We start from the raw sequence: 25,131 nt of genomic DNA, 5'->3' as shown, positions 1-25,131 counted from the left end.
ATGTGCACTGCCTGGGATTTAAACTTATATTGCTCATGTATATTTGACCATATGTTTATGGCATACATCAATGTGGACAGCTTGAGTTAATTTCCTTTTTGACTATTTGAAGTCATGTCAGTGTGAAGATATAGCACACTGTTATGCTGCACATTATGAACGAATTCAGGCACTTGCACGCCCATGCCCTCCACTATGCGCATGTCATATGCACTTTGTATCCTATGCACATTTGTTGGTAATTCTAATTTCTAATTTCTGTTGCACTATTATGTGTTGTGCATGGTTCTCCTGGTCTTTCTACACGGATCTGGGATGTTGATTTCATCACGTCTCCCCCCTTTTCTTTTTATTTTTATTTTATTTTTACTTTTTGCAATCCATTGGGGCCCTAACAGCCTCTATACCCCTCCTTTTTATATTTTTCAGACCACCTTCACAATGTTGACCACGCCAACATAAGATTTATATTATATCTACTTTATTTGACCTTTCGGTCATATTCACCTTATATACTCAAGGTAAATACTTCCATGGTCCCCATCATGGGCCTAAGTCAAACTCATAGGGAACCACTGTTCCTAGTTATCTCCAACCCTTGGTGTTGTACTCTTGTATTCTTTGCATTAGGTATCACAAATGTTTATACTCCTCTACATGTGAGCGGTCCATGTTGAGCCACTGACTGGTCATCGTGGTGCCCTGTCGATTCCTCCAGGCAGCTACTGCTACTATACTCTTCATACTCGTACGGAGCTCCATGCCCTGTCCGGGCTTTGGGAAAATTTGGGCATCCCTCCACACGGTAGCAATACCGTTTTTATCCGACAGATCGATCCAATCCATTGGTTGGACACAAAGGGTAGGTCGATCCTCATAGAGCTGATATTGAAAGACAGATTTTACAACTGTCGACCTGTGTATATATAGTTGTACAAATGTCTGTTTGAAAGTATATCAAAGCAATTTTGCTTTCCTAGATACACTAGGAGATATGCAACTACACAGATACTTGCTTTACAATTTACTAAACTGCTTTATTTTTCTAGATACACTAGGTGCTCTATATGGTAACTCTGGGTGACCCCTGAGGAAGGGCTTCCACGCCCGAAACGCGTAGGGTCGGTTCCGGTTCCACGATTGCCCTATGTACCTAGGTGTCCACATCTTGGTTCGGTATTCGGTCTGTCAAATGCATGCAATTTTAATGCCCTGTATGTGTATTTGTGTTTCTTCCCATATTGTGTTTTCACTATATGTGTTTCTGTACCAATAAAGTATTTTTTTATATAGTATACAGTGTCTAGCGGCATTTATAGTCCCATACCTTAAGGGGAACTCTTTTGTATACACTGATCAGGGATGATGGCCGCTGGCACTGGGCACCGAGCATGAGAATACTTTCTATCCTTATATCCTCAGTTCAGTTTACACCAATGCACTGGGGTATCTAATTTAGATCCTCGACAATTCTTTGTTTTGTCACTAAAGCCCTTGGCAGCTCCACAGCTTCTTTGACATGTTTATTAATATTTAGTAGATTAGTTTGACCTCTTCATAAAGGTGTTTCAGACCATTTTCTCAAAACACGTACTTGCTAACATTGGGCACAGTTCCTGGCTCTATGAATGGAGGAGGATCTTTCATTTGCTCATCCTCCATACAGTAGAGTGCTTTCTAATGATTAGAAGCCCTAGTCTATAAATGGAGGTGAGGGACCAAAATGGCGGTCATTGTCGTTGAATCCTGAGGAGTGCCTGCGGCTTAACCCCCCCACAGTACTGAAAGATCACCACTTCAGGGTGGTAGGGAGATTGGTGGTTAGAGGATGGAAGATTTCAACTAGGACAGCAGCCATCGAAACAAGGGACACTTCTCATTAAATGTAAATGCCATCCCTTTTGTTGATTAAAGAGAAAAAATAAACTATGGCTTTGCTTTACTATTCTAGCGTCATGTCCTTATGCAATAGGAATTTCATAATCAGAACTTTAGTGGATGTTGATACATTTGCCCCCTTGTTCCTTGTGTAATCAATTTAGATTTTACCATGAACTCAATCTCCTTTATATGTTCCATCTTAACCATGTACACCACTACAGAGAAATAGCACTGGTAGCTCCTTGTGTGCATGTTTTTGTTATTGGACATGTCTGCCTTTGTCAATGGTATGTGTATTTGGGATTAGAAGGGGGAGGGAACGTCTCCCTCCTCAGATATATTTTATCTGCATCTGTACAATGACCCCTGCCTTATGTGAGGGAGGTTATTTTTCTGCTACTGCCGAGGGGTCTGTAGTGTGGGAAATATGCTGTGCTGCTAGCTTGAGCTGTTTGTTCTGGGCTCCTAAATGGTGAGTGGATGATGTTTGACATACTCCTCCATTATTCAGACTTGTGCCTCATCTATCCAGTTTTCAGACTAAGCATTTATTCACATGTTAAGCACTCGTTCAGTGATTGCAAACTCCTTTTACTGGATAGATCTACCCATGTAACTAAATGGTTAAAAGTTGGTATAGAACATGCTAAAGATATGGATCTGGTTCCCATAAATAACAGATGTTTTAGTTCACAATAACCACAGCATTAAAAGACTAAATTTAGATTCACAATTTTGGTGCATGCTGGGGTTGTGCCTTTTTTGCAAATGTTTGTATTCAGATCTATAATAGACATGAAAGCTTAAGGTACAGTATACAGTAAAACCTTGGATTGCTAGTGTTTTACAGGACAGGCACAATTTTTTTCAAATTTTAACATGATAAACGAGTGAGGACTTGCAATACGAGTATTGTCCCGTCACAACAGTATGAGGCTCGGTTCACACTGCCACAACTTGGGATCCGACTTGTCAGACTCCAAGTCGCGTGACATGTAAAAATCCAATTTTAGTCAACGAGAGCTGTCTTAGCACTTCGGAAGTTGCTCAGACTTGAGAAAAGGTTCTTGTACTACTTTAAGGCGATGTCTATCTGACTTGTGCCCATAGACTTTATTTCACATACAATTGGTCCTAGCGGCGGGATGACTTTTATGGGCCAGCGGGAGAGGTGACACCCCCCCCCCCCCGCTTCCCAGACGGTTTCCCCGCTTCCCGGAGCCGTTGGTAGCGGGGAAAACTATCCGATTCGGTCCTTCCCCTCCTAGGCAGGAAGTCGAGTGAGGGGGCAAGCTGTCCCCTACTCGACTCTATGGTCTTGGAGGACCAGTGCAATGTCATACGTCACGTCCTCCCAACTGCCTTTAAAGGGCCCTTTTTTTTTTTTTTTTTTTGCTTTTTTAGTGTAGATGTGAGGTTTTTTTTACCCCAGATCTAACTTTAAAGAGGACCTGTCCTGCTTATTTCTATTACAAGGATGTTTAAGCTGTCTGGCAAGCAGAAGTGAATGCATACGCAAGTCACACCCACATATGTAAACTGGGTTCAAACCACACGTGAGTTATCGCCGCGATCGTTAAGGCGAGAGCAATAATTCTAGCCCTAGACCTCCTCAGTAATTCTTAACTGGTAACCTGTAAGCGTGCACAATTTTGAAGCATGACATGGTTATCTATTTACTCGACATAACATTATTTTTTACATTATTGAAGAAAAAATTAGGTTAAATTTACGGTTTTCTTATTTTTTTAATTCAAAAATGTGTTTCCCCCCCCCCCCCCAAAAAAAATTGCGTTTGTAAGACTGTTGCGCAAATATGGTGTGACATAAAGTATTGATGATCAAACAATCTCTATTTTATTCTCTACAGTCTCTGCTATAATATATATTTATTTGGGGGTTCGAAGTAATTCGCAAAAAATACTGATTTTAACTTGTAAACAATAAGTGTCAGAAATAGGCCTAAGTGGTTAATTGATGTGATTTGGATCTGACATTGCGGGAAGATTACCCAGGCATTCCCTAAGTTTGCTTTGAAGTTGCCTGGCAAAGTCGTGCCGACTTTCAGGTTGTGGCAATGTAAACTGCCTTTTTCTCTTTTATACTCTGTAGCTCCTGAAGTGCAGATTCATTTGTTTTATTTTTACAGTGCACTTTATACTGTATTTTGTATTGCTGTAATAATTTTAATGTAAATAAATTTTTGTGGAATAAATACATCTGAGTTTCCATTATTTTTTAGGGGGAAATCCGCTTTGGTATAAAAGTGCTTTGGATTATAGGCACATTTCCGGAACAAATTATGCTTGCAATCCAATGTTTGACTGTATTTGGATTCTCGGTCTACCTGTTTTTATCTCTGGGTTTTGATCATTCAGCCTGTAGTTTTGTTATCAGCACGTACACACCATTTTTTAACAGTACACTTCTCTATTTTACTGGAAAGCTAGAGAGTTAGTCAGTGCAGTGTTTTTTTTCATGCCAAGGAAACTTTTCATGGGTACTCATCTCTGTAGATCTGACTAGTACGAGTAAATGTATTGGATCATTCATGTGATTAGGGGTAATTTGTGTTTTTTATACTAGGTCTAAAAAATTGAAAGCCTAAAATCCCTGGGCCACTAGTGGTGGCGCCCCTTGCTCTGGGGCACAGATTGATCCTGGTTGGGGTGCCCGGAGCTGGAGGTGCCCACCCGGTGTCCTGGTCGACAATTGCACCATTTGAACCATAGGAACATGCAATGTGAATTGACATTGCACCATTTGAACCATAGGAACATGCAATGTGAATTAAATGTGTGTTAAAGAAGGTCTCTAAATGTTAAACTTTTTGACACTGGTTACGAAGTATGAGCTGCAGGTGAGATTACTGTGGTCTCCCCCTTGCGAATCTTACGTTTTCTGTTTACTTGTTCTCTACATACCCATTGTATACTTTCTTGGTTTGTATTTCTTTGAAAATTCTCAATAAAAATGTATTGAATCATAAACACAAAAATCAGCACAAGGGACATGACTTATGATTAATGCGCTGCATCTATTAGGCTTCTAGCTCCTGGTTTCCTTGAAATCCTCCATCCTCTATCGCCGTCCTCTTCCTGTGCAGAGGGGTTAATGGAACTGAGGGAGCTGTAGTTTGTGCTCATCAGGAGTGCCTGACTGTGCCCACCCTTTCCCCCAGCTTCATGTTTCATAGAAGATGGTACTACTGTGTTTCTATGACTGAAGCACGATCTATGAACAGAGAGGGTGGACCTTTTTAGTCATCATAATCATGACATCAGCATGTCCTTATTCCCTACAGCAAACTATAGAGCGGCGGTTGTCTTACTGGCAGCCATTTCTGTATAGGGAGAAAACAATGGAGCCCAGTTGAACAAACCAGAACAAACTATTGCTAAGTCAAGAAGGGTCATTTAAAAAAAAAAAAAAAAAAAAAAAACAGAAAACGTTGTGTTCTTGCATTAATGCATGTTCTCAAAGATTCACATACAAAGCCATGTGTAATGGGGTTTTGTGAGCTTTCACAACTACACCATCAAACCTCTCCTGTCTTGAATGTCTCGACCACCATCTTGTGTAGTGTATAGTGCATTAGTGTGTGTGTGTTTAAAACATGATAAAAGCATGTATAAGCACATGTGGAAATACATTCAGTAATGAGTATTGTATAAACACACGTGTATCCCACATCTGTGGGAGCTTTTGGTAAATAAAAGCAGAGTTGCATTCCTGTTAAAATGGTGTAAAATTGGAGCTAACTTCAGAGAATTTTGCTAGTTTCAGTATGATTCTCAATTTGCAGTTCTTAGAAGTACACCTAAAGTCATTAAAGATAAGTCCATTCATTCAATCTAAGATGTCAGCCTGGGAACTAAGTTTTTATGTAGTCTAAGGTCATGATAAAATTTTACCTTAAGGTTTGTTAAAGAATAATTCCAGGCACCGACATGTTATGGGTAATTACGTTGGTCGAACTTGGCCAATGTAGTTGGAAATCACTGAAGTACCACCGCTACTCCAGTATTCTCCACTTGCTTCCGGGTCCCCAGGCTGAGCTGCTGCTTTCCAGCATTGTCTACACAGGTCAGGCGCACAGTACGGGTGATATTCGGAGAATGCTTTTCGTTCTCTGAATGCATGTGACCTGATAAGCTGGAGGGGCAGGGCGGGGTGGTGACATCACACTCCCCACCCTATCCAATTGGGGAACGCTTTACATTCATTAAGATAATGCAAATCATTTGAGCAGTTGCTCTCCTGTATTCACAATGCATCAGGCCGGTCACTCGGCACAGGACATGAGATCATGTCTACATTAGTGATTTCCAGCTTACAGGTCAATCGGACAGGTATGTCATATACATAGGTCCAAGCTGGGCCGATGTAACTATGCATACCATGCTGGTACCTAGAATTATTCATTTATTACATTTTTCAAGTTTACCTAGTTTTTTTTTGTTTTTTTATACGGCATGTAAATTGTTATAATTTTTCCCCTTTATTTTCAGAACAGCTTGAATTCTGATTGCATTTTCCTTGTTGTTGCAGGATAATGAGAAGAGAACACCACTCCATGCAGCTGCCTACTTGGGAGATGCAGAAATTATAGAGCTTCTCATTTTATCTGGTATGTTCTGTCAATGTATTTTGTAGTACCAGGAGGGCTTCCTTTTTAAATCCAAGTTGTTATGTTTAATAAATCTTAGAACCTGTTCACATTGGGTGGTTTCTTGCTGTCAGATGCATGCCTGTAGAACCAGCAAGCTGAGGGGAACTGGTAAAATGGATTCAAGTCAGCAGAGGTGGTTTGTCATGCTGTAGTTTGACCTCATTGATGGACACTTTGAGGCTTGTGTCAAAGCAAATTTGTATTCATGCATTGTTTTTAATGTGTCTAGCCAAAACTTTTCTTTTTAGATTTGGATAGTATAAGGAAGGGTTAAAATACATGTCAGATTATTTTATTCCATTGAAAATATTTTCTGTTCACATCTTGTGCTGAAGATGCAACAGCAGGTGAGATAATCATTACAGAACGAGTAGATTTCCATCTAGTTATTGATAATTTTCTGCTGATCTCTTGTCCTGGTGACAACTATACCATTTTGCATTTCTCATTACTTTTTATTCTTGGTCTATGGTCACCAGTAAAGATGGAACGGGTGAATATATCTAGGACACAGGCAGCAACGATAAACTTAAAAGGGGTTTGAGTTCTTTTCTAGCCAAAGCTAGAAAATGTTTTGGTTATGTAAAACCTGTACAGAAAAAGAATTGAGGTTGCCGTTGCTGTCCTCTTTTTGAACATTCAAGTTCCATGACTGCCATGCTAATCCAGTGGATTCGGTATGACAAATCACTGCAAATGTGACACTGCTTGTTTGTTCTTAGTGTCCTAGTCTTTAAAGCGGAGTTTCTGCCTCAAAAACAACTTTTCACCATCCGCTTGCTTTAATTAATGTACCTGAAAAAGAGTTGGATAATTTACATTTTTTTTTTTTTTTTTTTACTTGCCTTGTTTTTAAAGGAAAATATACTTGCCTTCCTTCCTCTTCCTCCCTCTTCCTCCCTCTGCGGCCGCGACCTGCGCCGTCTCTTCCTGCTTGCATTGACTCCTGGGAGATGAGCGTCATCGCTCCCAGGAGTCAATGCGCCTGCACCGGCCCTGCTCGTCACTTCCGTTGCAGGTGCGTCATTCCATGCTAAACAGCTTCTGGGCATGCCATGGGGGTGTACCCATATAAACCTACCCCAGTCTGTCAAAGCTAGTGTCCTTAGGTGATCAACCTCTTTCTTATGAAGAAAACATTTATACAACTCCTCACTGTCTTCTAATTTAGCAGAAGTGGTGCACCTGGATCAGTGAAACTTCTATAATGTTGCTTTGGGCACTGGATCCTACTTGGACAATCACCTTCGTACTCGGTTAAACGTTTGCAGGCTGCTATACAGGCCCAGGGCCAAGGTTCATCCCTATGGGACACAGATCCTGAAGATCTCTCAAGGGGTATGTCCATCATGGTGGCCGTAACCTGGACCCTGATTGGTGACATGGACAGGTTTACTCTACACTGAACTGATACTGAAGCCTAATTTATTACAGGCTTCCTGAACAGTATTAGTTTTCACGTTTTAAACTGTCAGCAAACTGAGAATTGTGTTTGACAACTTTACCTCTCCTTAAGGTGAACATTTTTCAAACATGGCAGTAAAAATTCTACCATTCAGAGCTTAGTATCAGGTGGATGACTAGATATTAAATTGCATCGTGGGTCGCTCTTTTACCACCACTTCCATCTGGAATTCTTTTGTAAGGTACTCAGGTTTACTCCATTTTGCCCTTTCCTCACTGCAGGAAGGTCAACACCCAGGTTGCTGTGTACTCCCTCATGGACATGCTTACCCCATTCCCACACCCTACTTCATGAGTACCCCACAAGGGAATAATCTCACCAATAGCAATGGCGAAAACCAGGCACAAGGGTACTGCAGCAAAAGTTCATGCAAACATTCTCTCTGCCAAGGACCTACAAAACAAACTTCTCAAACTGACCATGCTTCCCTTGAGCTAGATCAGGACCTCATTTTAATGCGTCTCTGCATCTGACTCTAACTTCTACACTTTGTAGCATACCGGCACACTCCAGAATGTTATAAAGTATACGGGATAGTGAATGGGAATGACTCTACTGCAGCTTTCAGAGCCATCACTGGTCTGGAATTGTACTTTGTAAAAGTTTCAGCATTAAACAGAAAAAAGTGCAGTAGCAGTAGCCTATATGTAGACTTGTATTACAAATATAATAGTAGTACAAAGGTTAAACTTCATCTGTCAGTAGAAAAAGCAAGTGAAAATTACTAATCTGTGTCAAGCTTTAGCGATGGAGAGAGCTCAAAAGGAAGTCAACAGGCTCCGTAAAAGAGGCCAGCAGCGATGGACTAAAAGTCCTCGAAGCACACTGTCCGATTCCAGAGGTAGCTTTGTCTCAGGCATGCAACAGGCAGCCTATCTGACCATAGCAGGCATTTTTTCTCCACTATGTCACCATCACTATCCATAATGCAAAAGCGGAAGTTTTCTCACCTCCCAGCTTAGGTTATGGCTCCATCCAGTATGCTTGCTTATGTATATTTGCTCACTTCTGCTGTGGGCAAAAGCCTCAACCTTGCATCTTGATTGTGGGCTCCATTCACAAAGTGGTATCCTTGTATGCAGTAAGATACTAGTGTTTTTCAAAACCTTTTTTGATATTCACTAAACACTACTAAAACACCACACCTACCACAATTCGTTTTTTTATGAAGTCGTATTTTAGTAGTGAAAGCCTGTGGTAATTTACTGCCAGCGTTCTTAAAACGGGCTTTAAATAGCTGGTAAAGGAGTGGGCGGCCGCCTGCGTCCTTAACAACCAGTAACTGTAATGATTGGTAGGGAGCGGTCAGCCCCCGTGTCCTTGACAACCGATGAGTGACCTGAAGTTCTTGTACAAATAAAATGCACTTAACCCCCCTTCTGCTGGGGCTTCTATCTTTTCACAAAGAAGTGGAGCCCATTGCTCTCCCCAGGCTTCATCTTCAAGGCTAAAACTCAATCATACCATCTGTTTCCATCCCACCGTCGTCCGACTCGCCAGACGGATGGGGAACCGATCCCCATCCGTCTGTTTTTAGCAGACATGATCGGATGTTGGTGGGTGTCAGCAAAAGGCGATTCGATCGGGCCTGTCCAAAAAATGGACACGTGGACCCGATTAGTCTGCTCATGTGAAGGGAGCCTTTTATTGTCTTTCAGTAGCATGACCATTTATTTACTTTGTTGTGTCTTTTTTAAAAAAAAAAACTGCTTGTAGATTGGTAAATATACTAGATATCAGAGAGCTAGAAAAAATACGGTCCGCTTTCTGCCTTTATAGCCTCTTGTGTCTGCAAGAGATGTCCGCTGAGTGGAAGTCAGCAACTTCACCCTTGTAGCATGCCTTCTAGGAAGAGATGCTTGTCTCATGGAAGGAACACCCCTCGTATAGAAGTCGGTTGAGTTTTATAATAAGAGGAAACACTGGCAAACCGCAGCTGTTTCCTCTCTTCTCTGTGCTGTCTGCTAAAAGGGAACCTGTCTTGAAAACTTGTCTGTCGAGGTTCTCATCTTCCTGTCGGGAGCCACTCTGGGAAGTATTGCTGTTTTCACGGCAGAGCAATATCATGTACAAGAGGAGCCGGAGACTCGGCCAAGTTAAAATTTGCAATGTACACTGATGTTGCTCTGAAGCTGATTCACAGTCAGTTCAGATTGTGCACTGTATATCTCTGCTCATAGAGAACCATTCTTCTCTTCCTTTTCTGTCCTGTACTTCATCTTTCATCAACCTCATTCTGGATAGAGTAAGTAAGGGTTAGAACTCCATTAGATTTTTATTTTATTTATTTTTTTGCCATCTGTGTCCCTTTTGGGGAGATTTACCTTTACTTCCTGTCCCATATCCAAAACAGGAAGTGGGAGGAAATCCCAGCAAATTAAGGGAATGCCTTGATGTCCACCAGGTCACCAGAAATGGTGCCCCCATAAGAAGATGCCCCCTCTTACTTTTCTAGAGACCACCTGAAATTTGGGGGTTTCTTTTACCTTCACTGTCTCTGAGAACAGGACAGATGGAGAGGGTGAATCTCCCCAACAGGAATACAGACAGCTGTAAAAACCTAGGTGTTCTAATCCATCTCCATTCTATCCAAAACTTTAAAAAAAGTTTTGCCTTTTTAGTTATACCAGCACACTTAACACACGCTTAAATGAGAACTCCACGAAAAAGCATTTTTGACTTTTGTTAGGACCAGATAAGTTACATTTATTGCTGTTTATACTAGTTCTGGATGGCTGCTGGGAATGCTAACAATCCTAGTTATATGTATGCCATTATTATATTTAGAGGTGCACCGAATGGAAATTTTGGTACCGAAAAATGTCAGTTTTTAAAAATGTATAGATTTTTTTATATAATTGTATTATGTTTGACTTTTTAATTAATATCGGGAGTTTATTTGAATACAAATTTATTGTCCAATATCGGCACCTTTATCGCAAGAGATGCTCAAGTAAAATGCATCCCTTTAAAGTGTGTCTTCACACCAGTCCATTGTGCTTTTGTTGTGTTAAACTTGCTTGCTGCATTTTTGGTCAGTTAAAAAAAAAAAACAACACACCAAAAATGTACCCCTCTATTCAGTTGCAATGAAAACGCAGCAAGCACGGACCCGTTACATTTTTGATGCTGTTTTAACATGACCTATAAAAACCTCACCATAAATACACAGTCAAATCGTGTGCGTTTTTGGCGCCATTATTGATACCTTTTTCTTTATCAGCAAAATGCCAAAAACACTATTTTTGGGCACCAGAATGTTGATGCATCTCTAATTATATTACAGCTGTTGCCTGTGATCTTCAGGGATTTCTACTGACAGTTTCAGCTAATAGTATAGTGGAGGTTTGTCTTTCTCTTCCCCTCATCCATTCACAAAAGCCTTATAGTCTTTTTACAGAATGTTCTGTACAGGTGTTCTGTAAATAGATGAGTGGAGATCATTGTTCTCCCCTCTTGTAACCTCTCCCTTTGTCCATTCACAGAATGCCTTGTATCCTAGACATGGAGATAGGAAGAGGGGGTGGGGGGAAGGGAGAATTGTCAGTAGCCGCACCTGAAGAGTACTGCTGACAGTAGTATCTAGGATGAATAAAACAGATTTTTGAGGGATTTATGCTGGCTGTTAAAAACCAGGTGATGAAAATGAGGCTTGCGTTTTGCATCAGTGGAGTTTAAACAAGTCCTTGCTTCTTTCTGTGAGATTTGTGTTCTATTACTGTCAGTTTTCTCAGAACAAGGACCCAGAGAACTCTGGGATATATTGTCACCCTGATAGGTTGAATACACTGCCACCTGAAGCACTATCTCTAAAACCAGTACATTCCCTAATAACATTTACAAAAGCCATGACAAGGAAGGAAATGCTGGAATACCAGACTAGTAAATGCTGAGTAAAGGCTGCCTCGGACTTCCTGTGTGTTTTTTTTTTTTTTTTTTTTTTTTAATCCTCTTATTTTTTTAGAAACGGTCTGTTTTTAATGTTCCTGTTCATATCCCTCTTTGTTTCTGTGGTTACTGGTTCTTATGGCTGCTGCTATGAACAGTGACTCATCTCATTGCGCCTTATATTAGGGAACTTTTATGCAGACGAAATTCTAGAATGTCACTAAACAATGAGACATTGTGGTTTGGTGTGTCACATGTGAACCACTGTGTGTGTGTTTTCAGTTTTGTTGCTACTATACATTTATGGTCAAGTGACTAAAGAGGGACCGTTTGAAGTACCATTGGTTGAGATTTACCCAAGGGAGCTCCCTGGATGTTGATAGCTTCTCTTGGGGATAATGATTGGGAAAAAAAAAAAAAAAAAATATAAATAAATATATATATATATATATATATATATATATATATATATATATATATATATATATATATATATATATATATATATATATATATATATTTATTTATTTTGAGAGTAACTTGGTTTGAAAGCATTTTGCAAGACAAGAATTTTTTTTTTTTTTAATACATTTTGACTTGATAAACAGGCGATATCTTGAGATACAAGTAGCATCATGTCACAACTGAGTATAAAAGAGAGGCGTCTCTAAGTGTAGCAATATGGTTACATTTAATGAAGGTACAACATTTAGCAACTCGCATGGTTGATAATTAAAACAGGCACATCCAAGTATGCAGGAATCCGGGGTAAAGCTTTCCACATAAACCATCCTCCGCACCGCCATCAACGTCACCCCCTTCCACGCTGCGCTCCACAAGCGCTTCAAGCCTCGCATTAGATGGCCCTACTGCAGGGTAGTCTCCCCGGTCACAACTGCAGACTGACAGAGGTGAGAGCCGGCAGTGCAGAGGATTTGAGCAGCTTTATCCCGGATGCCTGCATACTTAGATGTGCCTCTTTTAATCATCAACCATGTGAGTTGCTAAATGTTTTGTCCTTCATTAAATGTAACAATATTGCTACACTAAGTGCCGGTTCACACTGATGCGGCTGCGGCGATCGCATGTAATGTCGGAGCGCACTGCTCCTTCATTACATGCGATTGGCTGTGCGGTGCGAGTTTAGCCATACACTTTGTATGGCTAAATTCGCACCGCACCCGCAGCAAAGACGCACAGGACCCTTTTTTGCAGCCGCATCAGGATCGGATCGCACAGCGGTTCACACTTCCTGTGCGAACTGTAAGATCGCACTGCGATATGCGATCAAACTGGGGGTGTCGTTAAGATTACATTGACACCCCCAGCGTATCGCATATGGCAGTGTGAACTGCCAGGGGTGCGTTTGCGATGCGGGAGCAGGCTGCGAATTCGCAGCCTTCCCGCATCGCATAAGTGTGAACCGGCACTTAGAGGCTCCTCTCTTCTCTTTTATAACACTGTAGCTCCTGCTGAATTTTTGCTTCTAATCCCCTTGTGGAGGCTGCCATTTGTGAATGGACATTTTATGGTTACACAACCTATCACAATGCTATATTCTTTTATATGGACTGTAAACTGAGACTTGTGAATAAATGGTTGTGGAACAAATCATCTGAGTTTCCTTTATTTCTTATGGGAAAATTTGCTTTGATATAAGTGCTTTGGATTACAAGCATGTTTTTGGAACAAAGTATGCTTGCAATCCAAGGTTTCAGTGTGTATGTCTGTCCACAATGTTTAGGAGTGTGCCAATGGGAATTTTTGACCATTCTTCCAGAAGCGCATTTGTGAGGTCAGGCACTGAGGTGGATGAGAACGCCTGGCTCGCAGCCCCCACTCTAATTCATCCCAAAGGTGTTTTATTGGGTTGAGATCAGGACTCTCTGCGGGCCAGCCAAGCTTATCTACCTCAAACTTGCTCATCCACGTCTTTATGAACCTTGCTTTGTGCGCTGGTCTAAATCATTTGGTGAAGGGGGTTATGGTGTGGGGTTGTTTTTCAGGGGTTGGGCTTGGCCCCTTAGTTCCAGTGAAGGGAAATTTTAAGGCGTCAGCATACCAAGACAATTTGGGCAATTTCATGCTTCCAAATTTGTGGGAACAGTTTGGGGATGGCCCCTTCCTGTTTGGGTGGAGTAACTTAACTGGCTTGCACAGAGTCCTGACCTCAACCCCATAGAACACCTTTGAGATGAATTGGAGTGGAGACTGCGAGCCAGGCCTTCTCATCCACGTCAGTGCCTGACCTCACAAATGCGCTTCTGGAAGAATGGTCATCAGCAGAAAAAGGTTCCCTCTAAATGGGACTTTAAGGGGCAGAAGGTTACTGAAGTATAGAAAAGTAGTGAGAAGAAGAAAATCTCAAAAAGTTATAGAATTGTATTATTTACAACAACAGATATGCACTGCTGAAACAGACTGTTACTCCTGTCGATCTCTCACTAACCTCAGGGGGGCTGCCATTTGGAACCTGTGGACATGTAGCAACACTGTGCATTATTTATGCGGGAAGTGGTCCTGATTTGTTCCCAATTATTATCCTCTGACCGGTGGGTTTTAAGTCTGACCTCTTACATTAGGATGTTATCCCATTGGTTAGGATCCACAATCTTGTTGCCCTTTGTGGACACGCGGGTGCTCTCTTCGTGTGCGGCATCCCTGGTGATCTGGTTGGATGCAGTCCCATACATGTCAGTGTTGGTGTTTTTTAATTTGCCCGGTTGCATTAATCAATGGGACTTTTCCATCCCAAGATCTATTTTGCATTCTAAATGCATTCTTTAGACCCCTGATGAAGAGCGAGACTCTGCATCTCGAAACGCGTTGGGTCACAGCTGTTTTTTTTTTTTTGTGAGCAGTTTTCTATGAATGCTGACCTTTTTAGATCATTTCAACCGCTAACTTTTTTAACTGCATGTCCATAATCAATGGTGTGTGTCATATTTATCTGTTGTTAATAATATTCTATAATTTTTTGAGATTTTCTAATTCTCACTACGTTTCTATACTTCAGTAACCTTCTGCCCCTTAAAGTCACGTTTAGACCCGGTTCACATTTCTGCGATGCGGGAACGCTGCAAATATACAGAGTGTTTCCGCATCGCATCCGCACCCCTGACAGTTCACACTGCCATATGCTAAACGCTGGGGGTGTCAATTAGAAGTTGACACCCCCAGATCAGATCGCATATCGCAGTCCAATTTGAAAGTTCGCACAGAATCGGATCGCACTAGTGTGAACCAACATGCAATCCGATTCTGCTGCGAACCAAAAAAAGGGTCCTGTGCGAGTTGGGTGCGATTGCAGTGCAAATTCAGCCATACAAACTGTATGGCTGAATTTGCACCGCACAGATCGCATGTAATTTTAGGTGATCGCAGAAATGTGAACTGGCACTAAGAGGGAAACTTTTGTGTTATTGTTTATCTAGGGATGCGGGCAGTACTTTCTAATTGGCTCCAGTAAGGCAATTCTGGAAGAATGGTCAAACATTTCCATAGACACTCCTAAACCTTGTGGACAGCCTTCCCAGAAGAGTTGAAGCTTTTATACACTGCTCAAAAAAATTAAAGGAACACTTTTTCAAATCAATTAAATTCCTGGGATATTGATCTGGTCAGGTAGCAGAGGGGGTTGGTAATCAGTTTCAGCTGCTTTGGTGTTAATGAAACTTAACAGGGGCACTAGATGGGCAACCATGAGGCGACCTCCAAAACCGTAAGTTTTTCAGGTGGTGTCCACTAGCATTTTTTTTCCCCTACTCCTCTTTTCTGGCTGTTTTTCACTAGTTTTGCATTTGGCTAGGGCCAGTGTCACTACTGGTAGCTTGAGGCGATACCTGGACCCTATAGAGGTTGCACAGGCTGTCCAACTTGAAAGGGTCTGGAGAAGCCATGGAGAACATTATGCTGCCTTTAACAGCATTCGGCATTACCGGTTTGTTGGTGGGTCAGTGATGGTCTGGGAAGGCATTTCCATGGAGGGGCGCACAGACCTCTACATACTGGACAATGGCACGCTAAGTGCCATTAGGTATTTGGATGAAATCCTTGGACCCATTGTCAGACCCTATGCTGGTGCATTGGGTCCCGGGTTCCTCCTGGTGCACGACCATGCCGACCTCATGTGGTGAGAGTATGCAGCCAGTTCCTGGAGGATGAAGGAATTGATACCGCCTGACCTAAATCCAATAGAACACCTCTGGGACATTGTTTCGGTCCATCTGACACCACCAGGTTGCACCTTAATCTGTTTAGGAGCTTTGTGATGCCCTGAAGCAGATCTGTGAGGAAATGCCCCAGGAAACCATCCATCGTCTCATTAGGAGCATGCCCCGACATAATGTAGCACCCTCCTAGGTAGGTGCTAGTGAGAGTATAGTTTTTGGCTCTATATTGCTTTCTGCCTACCAGACAGCAGGATCTGTGAGTTAGGTCTGCTCATAGTGCTCAGTGTGTTATTCATTTGGTCTGGGGGAGTATTTCACACTGACCCATTAGGGAGGCATATTGGACAGTGGAGGAAATCTGAGCAATGGGTAAACAGGCTTTGATACAGCCCCAGTGATTGGCACAGACTGATTATGGGGTGTGGTATAAAGGCCAGGAGCACATGTGCTGTGGGGTCTTGGAAGGAGGGAGGGTGGCATCTGCCTCCTCCTCTGTAGCAGTGGCACACGGTCACAGGCAGTCGGCCTGGGGACCAGAAGGAAGGAGCTGAACCCAGAGGCCCATGAGAGCTGACTGGAGGGGTAGAGACACTGGAGACTCTTGAAAAACAGTATCGTGAATACTGGGGATCGTGTCTAGGGGCCTGACCTGAGGGGGGCCGCCCCGGTGTAGGATAGTCAGAGGACGGGTGTCAGCAGGTGGAGTGAAAGTGGGTACTAGGTATGCATCCCGAAGATAATTCACACTAACAAGTCATCTATGATAGATGAATTAAGACTCTAAGTGGCAAGGTGAATCTGCAGCACCTAGACTGTTCATTGACTGAGCCAGAGAGTAAAGAGTTAAATTGTGCATGCTGCAGTTGCTAACAGTAACCCAGGGGAATTCCAAGGTGAACAAGGGTGCAGTGAAGTGATTTTATATATATATATATATATATATATATATATATATATATATATATATATATATATATATATATATATATATATATATATATATATATATATATATATATATATATATATATATATATATATATATATATATATATATATATATATATATATATATATATATATATATATGCATTCACATTCTGTAAATCAAAGTAGTGGAAATCCTTTTTTCTTTGTTTTACTGCACTACTAAACAAACAGCTCATCTGCTTTGTGTTTTTAAGTTTATTTTTTTATTTTTCCCCAATTTAGGAGCTCGAGTTAATGCCAAAGACAGCAAGTGGTTGACTCCTCTGCACAGAGCTGTGGCGTCCCGCAGTGAGGTATGTATAAAAACCTTTCATCCCATTTGTACAATCTCCCTTGTATTATACTCCCATTTTGGGCTTTGTTCAAATATGAGAAGCACACATAGCTGGCCTTTAAAGATGTAATAAGCCCAAAAACTAGCATCTATCTTATTGCAGGTTATCAATTCTTAGATATGGTGGCTGCATTAATTTTTTTTTTTTTTTTTTAGGCTATTTTGCATTATATTTTACCTTGTGATTTATGGCAGCAAGTCTGGTATTTTTCAGTTCCTTAACAAACTAAGCTGTTCGACAAAGCTGACAGAGGGTTGAGACAAACCATTTAAAGCAGAACTTAACCCTCCTATCCTTTATAGCCAAGGAAGTTGCCATCTTGGCCTACTTTTGATCTGCAGTTGCTATTGCTGCTTTTCATGTGATCAGTGATGACTTTGTAGTTTGGGAGAGAGCACAAGCAAATGTAATGGTTATCATTCACGGCATGCCTTGAATAAAACCGTTTTGGGAAACGGTTAAATCGATGGATTTAGTTCCGCTTCAGTGCTGACGGGGGCTCAAGTTGTTAGAGCCATCTAAATCCTCTAGAGCAGTGGTCCTCAACCCTGGCCTACAGGGCCCACTAACAGGCCAGGTTTGCAAGATAACTGAAATACATCCCAGGTGATCTCATTTGCTGCTCAGTGATTGCAGGACTCTAGTCTGAATCTCCCCAAGGTAATACTTAAAATCTGGCCTGTTAGTGGGCCCTAGAGCAGTGGTTCTCAACTCAAGTCCTCAGGACCCACTAACAGGCCAGATTTAATAGATTGCCTTGAGAAGATGCAGATTAGAATACTCCAATCTCCGAGCTGCCAATTATCTCACCTGTGATGTATTTCAGTTATCTTGCAAACCTGGCCTGATAGTGGGTCCTGTGGACAGGAGTTGAGACCCACTGCTCTAGAGCATCTAACACTACTCTCCCCCAGATTGTCAATGCTGCTGTTCTAAGGTGTCTCCATTTGCTTCTCTATCCAGAAGGGAGAGACCTTAAGAGAGATAGTGTTACGGTCCGGGTCACCATGTGGAAAAAAATAATCTACCACCACATTTAAGGATTAGTAGTCTGCAATATATTAAACACTTGTTTTTTGGGAATAGTACCTCTTTAGTTTTCAGGAAAGTAATTTTCAAGTACAGTAGTGTCCAGACCTGCTGAAGAGCATAAACATAACTGGAGGAATAAAATATTGGTAAAACTATGTGACATGAATTGTTGCAATATCTTTGTGGCTTCCTTTCTGTCACATCATCTTCCTTCCTAGCCTTGACTGACGTCCTTATATTGTCAATGAATAGGAGTGGATTTAATTTGAAGCAGAGGCACTATTTGGCAGTCTGTCTGGGAAGCCAATCAGCGCCTCTACTAACTTTCCCACAGCTGAAACAGAAATAATAGACAGTGTGTTGATCTGAGCCTGAGGGACTCCTTACTGGAATACAGGTATTAATCCAACTTTGCCAATAACATTTAGTAAGCTATGATGTGATTTAGATGACTACCATTCATCTATAACCAAAATGTCAGCTTTGGGATTAACAACTAGTGTGACCAATCAATTTAGGAGCACTCAATTTAAAAGTGCTGTCTAGTTATATGTGGGTTTTGGTGTGCTGAGTCAGTCCTTGATTTATGTCCTAGGAGTCTCCTACAGCAGGATTTTCTGGTCATATGTCTGTCCTGTCAACCTAGGAATTTTTGGTGCTTCTGCCCATCTTGGCGTGTTCCAGAACCTCTTTTAACATTCTCCATGACATAAATATTAGAAATTTGACAGGTAGAGCGGGACCTCCCTGAAAATGGCTTTCTGACTTGGGAACAACGCAAATATAAGTGTATGAATTTGTCCGATTTAACTTTTCAGTAGTAACCAAAAATAACATATCTGCTTAGAGTGATTCTATAGGGAAATGTTTTAAATTTTAAAAACAAACCTGTTATACTAACCTGCTCTGTGAATGGTTTTGCTAGCAGAAGGTTTTTTACCTTCATGCATTGAATGAATGAAGGTAAAAAAACCTTTTTCCTTTAGAGCCCATTCAGACTAGCGCAACACGACTTTGGGGGGGGGCGACCTGTGAAGTCGCGTGCACCACGACTTTGGCGTGACTTGCAGAGACTTCACATAATGGAAGTCTATGCAAGTCGCTCCGAGGTCGCCCCAAAGTAGTACAGGACCCTTTTTCTAAGTCAGAGCAACTTGTGTCGCTTCTATTAGAACGGGTCCTGTACTACTCAATGGACCGCGACCGAGCACGACTTGTCAGGCTGACAAGTCGCCTGACAAGTCGCGCTAGTCTGAATGGGCTCTTAGAGCCACTTTAAAGTAGACTTGATCCTTTGAGTATTTTTTTCTTTTTAAGGAAGCGGTCACCATGTGCATACAGTACGCATGTGCATATGACATGTCCTGTCACCTGATGTATGCATTCGCCACAAGCCAGTGACTTACTGGCTTGCAGCAAATGCATACATACGTACATGCGGACAGGCGGACCTGATTTGTCCTTCAGTCTGAAAAGGGGCCATAGACCACTCTGGAGCCTGCAGCTTCAAAAAGAAGTCCGCAATGGTTGCCCCTTAAATTTTATGCTGATAGGTTTTATAACTCAAGTTGTAAGTGAGGTTTTCATGTGGGGAAAAAGTCATGTAATGCCCTGGGATTGTAACATCTGCTGAACATCTTTTTTAGTAACTCAGGCTCTTAGTGAAGTCTCTACTTGGGAATAGTATGCAATTAATCTTTTATGATGTTGCATTTTTAACCATTTCTTTTTATGTCCACAGGATGCTGTTCAGGTGTTGTTAAAACATTCAGCCGATGTCAATGCCCGTGACAAAAACTGGCAGACCCCCTTGCACATAGCTGCAGCAAACAAAGCTGTGAAGTGTGCAGAAGCACTGGTGCCTCTTCTTAGCAATGTTAATGTATCTGACCGAGCAGGGAGAACAGCATTACACCATGCAGCCTTCAGCGGTCATGTCGAGGTATGATGGAACAAATATCCAAAATAATTTATTTAAATGCAAGCCTTCACTACATTTACACCTTAAACCCAAAACAGCACATGGCCTTGGAGCAATTATTTTGTTAGAGCTGGAGACCTCTAGGCTGCAATCATATTCATGCACGGCAATGTTCTTTAGAGACATCTGCTGTGCAAATTTAGCAGCTCTGCTTGAATGTACTCAAGCTATTCAACTCTTTCCTCCTTGTGACATAGGTTTGCTATAAGTGGCATGTCCCCTGTGGCAATGAATACAATTCAAGAAACCTACTTGTGTGCCTCATTTCAAGTCTGATTTTTCTATTTCTCTCTCTCACATTATATTGCAAACCAGTACTATACGGTAACATCGAGAAAAACAATGTTGCATTTTTTTATTTGCTGTTTGTTTTCACAGTTAGGGTCCTTTCACACGGCCGCTCCGTGTGAAAGGTCCGCTGCGGGACTTTTTTTTTTTTTTTTTTTACACGGAGCGGATGACATTTCTGTCATCCGCTCCGTGTGCCCGCATATCATCCCATCCGTTTGCGGATGATATGCGGACATAATGTAAGTATATGGCACTGCGGATGTCAGCGGATGACACCGCTGACATCCGATTTTCCTTCCTTTCCGTTTTTTACACGGAAGAAAAAATGGGGTTCTGTTCCATTCGTAAAAACAGAACTGAAAGGAGGAAAATCGGGTGTCAGCGGATGGTATTCCGCTGACACCCGCAGTGCCATTCACTTACATTATGTCCGCAAATCATCCGCAAACGGATGGGATGATTTGCGGACACACGGAGCGGCCGTGTGAAAGGACCCTTAAATGTCTTGCTGAAATGATCTTTGTTCATCTTTCTTTTTTGTTGGAGAGTTTAAAATGAAAACCGTTCTTTTTTTTTTTTTTTTTTTTTTTTTTAAATGAAAAGTTTTTTAATTTTTTTATTATTATATGCTTTGCTTTGTATTTTATAGTAGAATTACTGCTAATCTCAACCTATATAGATCCCATGTTTTCACACATCGGAGCTGTAGAAAAACAGCAGCCCTGGCTAAAAACATAAATACACTGTTGACCATTTTTTTTCTGGAAATTCCTATGTGCCAAATTACCTTATTTTGTTCAGTGTGCCTTGCAGTCTGCTTATGTCTATGCAGCATAAAAATGGGTACAAACTTTTCAGGGCGTGTCGCTTTGCAGGTTTTTTTATTGGTTTTGTTGATTAGAAAAAGCTACACCAAAGATCTGTCATGTAATGCCACCTAATTTCCTTTTTCTAACATGAGCGTACAAAGCTGCCAGTCCATCTGAGACTAGTTCAACTGTACATTTTTTTTTTTTTTTTTTTTTTTGGCATGCGTAATGATGATTTATTCAAGTGGAACTGAAAATAGTTTCCGTACCTTTTTCTTAATCGTATAGTAAAAGACCCAGACCTCCTCTCTAAAAGCAGCAGGTTTCTGGCTTATTTCTTCTTATTATATTGGAAGATTGAAGACTCTGTTTCTTCATACAGAGAAATCCCTTCTCCCCCTGGCTGCATCAACAGTACTGCAGAGATTACAACTTTTAGATCCGTTTCATCTTTGCAACTCCTCGGGGAACCACACCTGGACCCTGCCCCATTGAAGACATGGGACAAGCCTATAATGTTGACTCTGGCACTGTAGTTAGCTGCACAGTGCTCTACATGTCCAAGGCAGTGGTCCAAATCCCAGCATTTCTGTGGAGCAGTGGGTATGCCCTTCCTAAGAGTAGTGGTCTTTCACCTGGGAAGGAGCCTTTGATCCTTTCCCTGTGGTTTTTTCTGAAAAATCTGGCCATGGACATAAGTCTCTAGAACTCTCCTCCTTGGGTGCTCCTTATTCCTCCTTTTTAATTAGAGGAATTTTCTGCTTCTTTGGCAGATCTGAAAGGGGAAACTCATTCTATGCACACAGACTGCAAGATACTCAAGGCCTTCAGTCAGCTTCCCCTGCATCTTGACTTGTCCATTCTGAGAACTCCTCCCAGGCGAAAGGGCAGGCCCCTTTCAAGCTCTCTCAAGCTAAAAAAAAAAAAACTATTAAGAATGAAGTAGATAAGGTGTGCTCCTTTTTTGAAGTTAAAATCATTCCCACCCGCTGGACCTAAGGTCGCCAGTATGAGATCCTTTCCCAAAACTAAGAAACCCAATGGTCATTCTCAATTCACCCTTTAGTACAGGATGTGTTGTACAAGGACTGGCCAAGGCTAGAAAAAATGTGTACATCTCCCAAGAGGTGTGCACAGCAGTAAGGAGGAGAAGGCTTTGACTTATCTCTTACTGTTCTGATTGAGGATATTACAGTCTTTAAAGACCTGCTGGACTAGACCCGGGGTCTCCAAACCCCATCATTGGTATTAGGGGGTGTAAAAGTGCCCCATCGTGGTATTAGAGGGTTTAATATTGTCTCATCATTGGTGTCAGTGGGAGAAATAGTGCCCCATCATTGGTGTCAGTGAGAAGAATAGGGCCCCATCATTGGTGTCAGTGAAAGGAGTAGTGCCTCATCACTGGTGCCGGCGGGGAGGAGTATTGTGCCTCGCCGCTGGTGGACGGCGGGAGGAGTATGGTGCCTCGCCGCTAGTGGCCTGCGGGACGAGTATGGTGCCTCGCCGCTGGGGGGGGGAGAATGAGTATGGTGCCTCGCGACTGGGGGGGGGGGGGGGAGGACTGCCCCGGTGTTTTTGACAGTGGGGGAAACCATACCCCAAGAACTGTGGGGGGGGGGGTGGTAAGCAAGCAAAGGGCCATTGGAGACCACTGGATTAGAAGCCCTCCTTAAAGCTTTTTATATTCTGTCAAATCACCTGTAGGGGGGGTTGTCTGACTGTGTTCCTGAACTCTGGCCAAGTCTGTGCCAAGCGCATGGTGTGCAACCCTGGTTTGGTCTGACAGGTTTCGCGTACTCCATAAATTGGAGCTCCTCCCAGTAGCCTTGCACAACTTCATGGATAGTTTCGACTCCCTGCACCAAAATTCTTGCCTGGCTTTCATGGCTATACAGATGCGTCGGACCCTCTGGCTGTGGACTTGGCCTGCAAGGCATTTTTAGAAATAATTCCCTTTTAACAGAGCGTGACACTTTGGCGAGTCACTAGACCCCTTTATCAAGGAAGTCACGGGTGGTAAAAGCACCTGTCCCAGACCTTCACTTCAAAAGCCAAGTCCTTAACTCAGTTATGTTGCAAAGCCTGCATGTCCTAGGAATGAAAATGGTCCAAGAGGCATGGTTGTTGGAAGTCCAGTCTTCCCATGATGTCCTTGAACTGGACCAATGATCTTCAGGTGGCAACTAGCCATAAAGCTTTAAATTTAGAAAAATACGTGTGCACACAAAAGCATGGGTGCCAGCTCTTATGCACATATACATGTGCACATCCTATTCTGCAGTACATGTCAATGAGATTAAAATTATGCTGCAGCTGGGGCTCTCGAGTGTCACAAGAAGTAGAGTATAGTACTGTACAGCCATATGCAAGTGCCATAAATCTAAAATATGGAATAAAAATTGTTGACATTTTAAAAACAACTTGCTGAAAGTTTCTGGAGTCTTATCAGAAATGGATATTTGCTGTAGGATATGATGCTTCACAGCGGTCTTCTGTCTCACTGAAAAAACGCTAGTCAACCTTTCGCAAGCCTGAATTTCTAAATAATATATTAAACAGCATGTTTCATTAGCCTGTTAAGTAAATCTAATTGTGTTTCACATTGCAGTTTTGTTGTGCTAATTCTAACCTGTATGAAAAACCTGTATTTCCAGAGAGTAATCCTTTTGTGTTGCTGCTATAAAGTTTGCCTGAATTATTACAATTAATGCTAGAATTGTCCACAATAATGGGAGAAAGCACATCTATTATAGTATATAACTGACAAATGGAAGTTTGTGCCCTGCAACCTTTCGCCTAAACTGGGCATGAAATCAAAAAAGTAAAGATTTTCTGTGTTCTAGGAAACCTACAAATGCTAGTGATAAAGGTAAAAATTAAAAAAGAACAGTTAAACTTACCTGCTCTGCGCAACTGTTTTGCACAGGGTATCCCCAATTCTCCTATTCCCTGGTCCCCTGTCAGTGCCTCTGCCACCCACGTCCCTGCCACCCACACCCCCCCCCGCATAGTGCCCTCATAGCAAGTCGCTTCCAAGCCCCGCTCTGTGCATCAATACTGAATTTTTTTTTCATGCTATGCCTGAAACCCTCGGCCTTTACAACCACTTTAATTGTGCCTTGGCTGCACACTGAAAAATGTACCTTTTTTTTTTTTTTGGTCTTGAATTCCTCCAGAAAAATAACCTTGCACTTTCTAGAATGTGAATGGGCCTACAGCCTCAAAATTGTCTATCTGCAGTGTAAAATCTAAAGCTTTGATCCACACACATTGAAGTTCATTCAGTTCAGCAGGAACAGGCCACGTTTTGATCTTCCCTGACTGTTGAAAACTGATTGTTAGATCAGCTTCTGTAAAATGGGCCTGCTGGGAAAGCCTTTTGATCAGTGGTCTGCAGTCAGTGGCTTGGGTGAATGGAGGAGTCCATTTGATTTTTTTCATTTAGCCCGCTAGTTTAACCCCTAGGCGCTGGCTGCATGCAGATATGCAGCCTCTCAGCGGGTTAGCCTTGACGCTGAACAGCCGAATATTTGCGTGAATTAGGGCAAATAGAGCTGTGCCAAAAAAACGCACCCCCTGCAGAGTTACTGGTGGCTAACAGTTCCCGATCGCTAC

The 25,131-nt window shown here is 42.0% G+C and overlaps 1 protein-coding gene across 1 annotated transcript in view; it reads left to right on the top strand.

The window, feature by feature from the left end:
• Nucleotides 1–25,131, top strand: part of ANKRD28 (ankyrin repeat domain 28) — a 182,542-nt gene that overhangs the window by 42,565 nt on the left and 114,846 nt on the right. The window contains exons 3-5 of the mRNA XM_082259485.1: nt 6,433–6,511; nt 17,291–17,361; nt 20,177–20,377. Coding sequence (XP_082115611.1) covers nt 6,433–6,511; nt 17,291–17,361; nt 20,177–20,377 — 351 coding nt within the window. The remainder of the gene's footprint in view (nt 1–6,432; nt 6,512–17,290; nt 17,362–20,176; nt 20,378–25,131) is intronic.

The sequence above is a fragment of the Pelophylax lessonae genome (genome assembly GCF_965119305.1).
Source record: "Pelophylax lessonae genome assembly, chromosome: 5".
Classification (NCBI taxonomy): Eukaryota; Metazoa; Chordata; class Amphibia; order Anura; family Ranidae; genus Pelophylax; species Pelophylax lessonae.
This window is presented reverse-complemented; position numbering and strand designations above follow the sequence as displayed.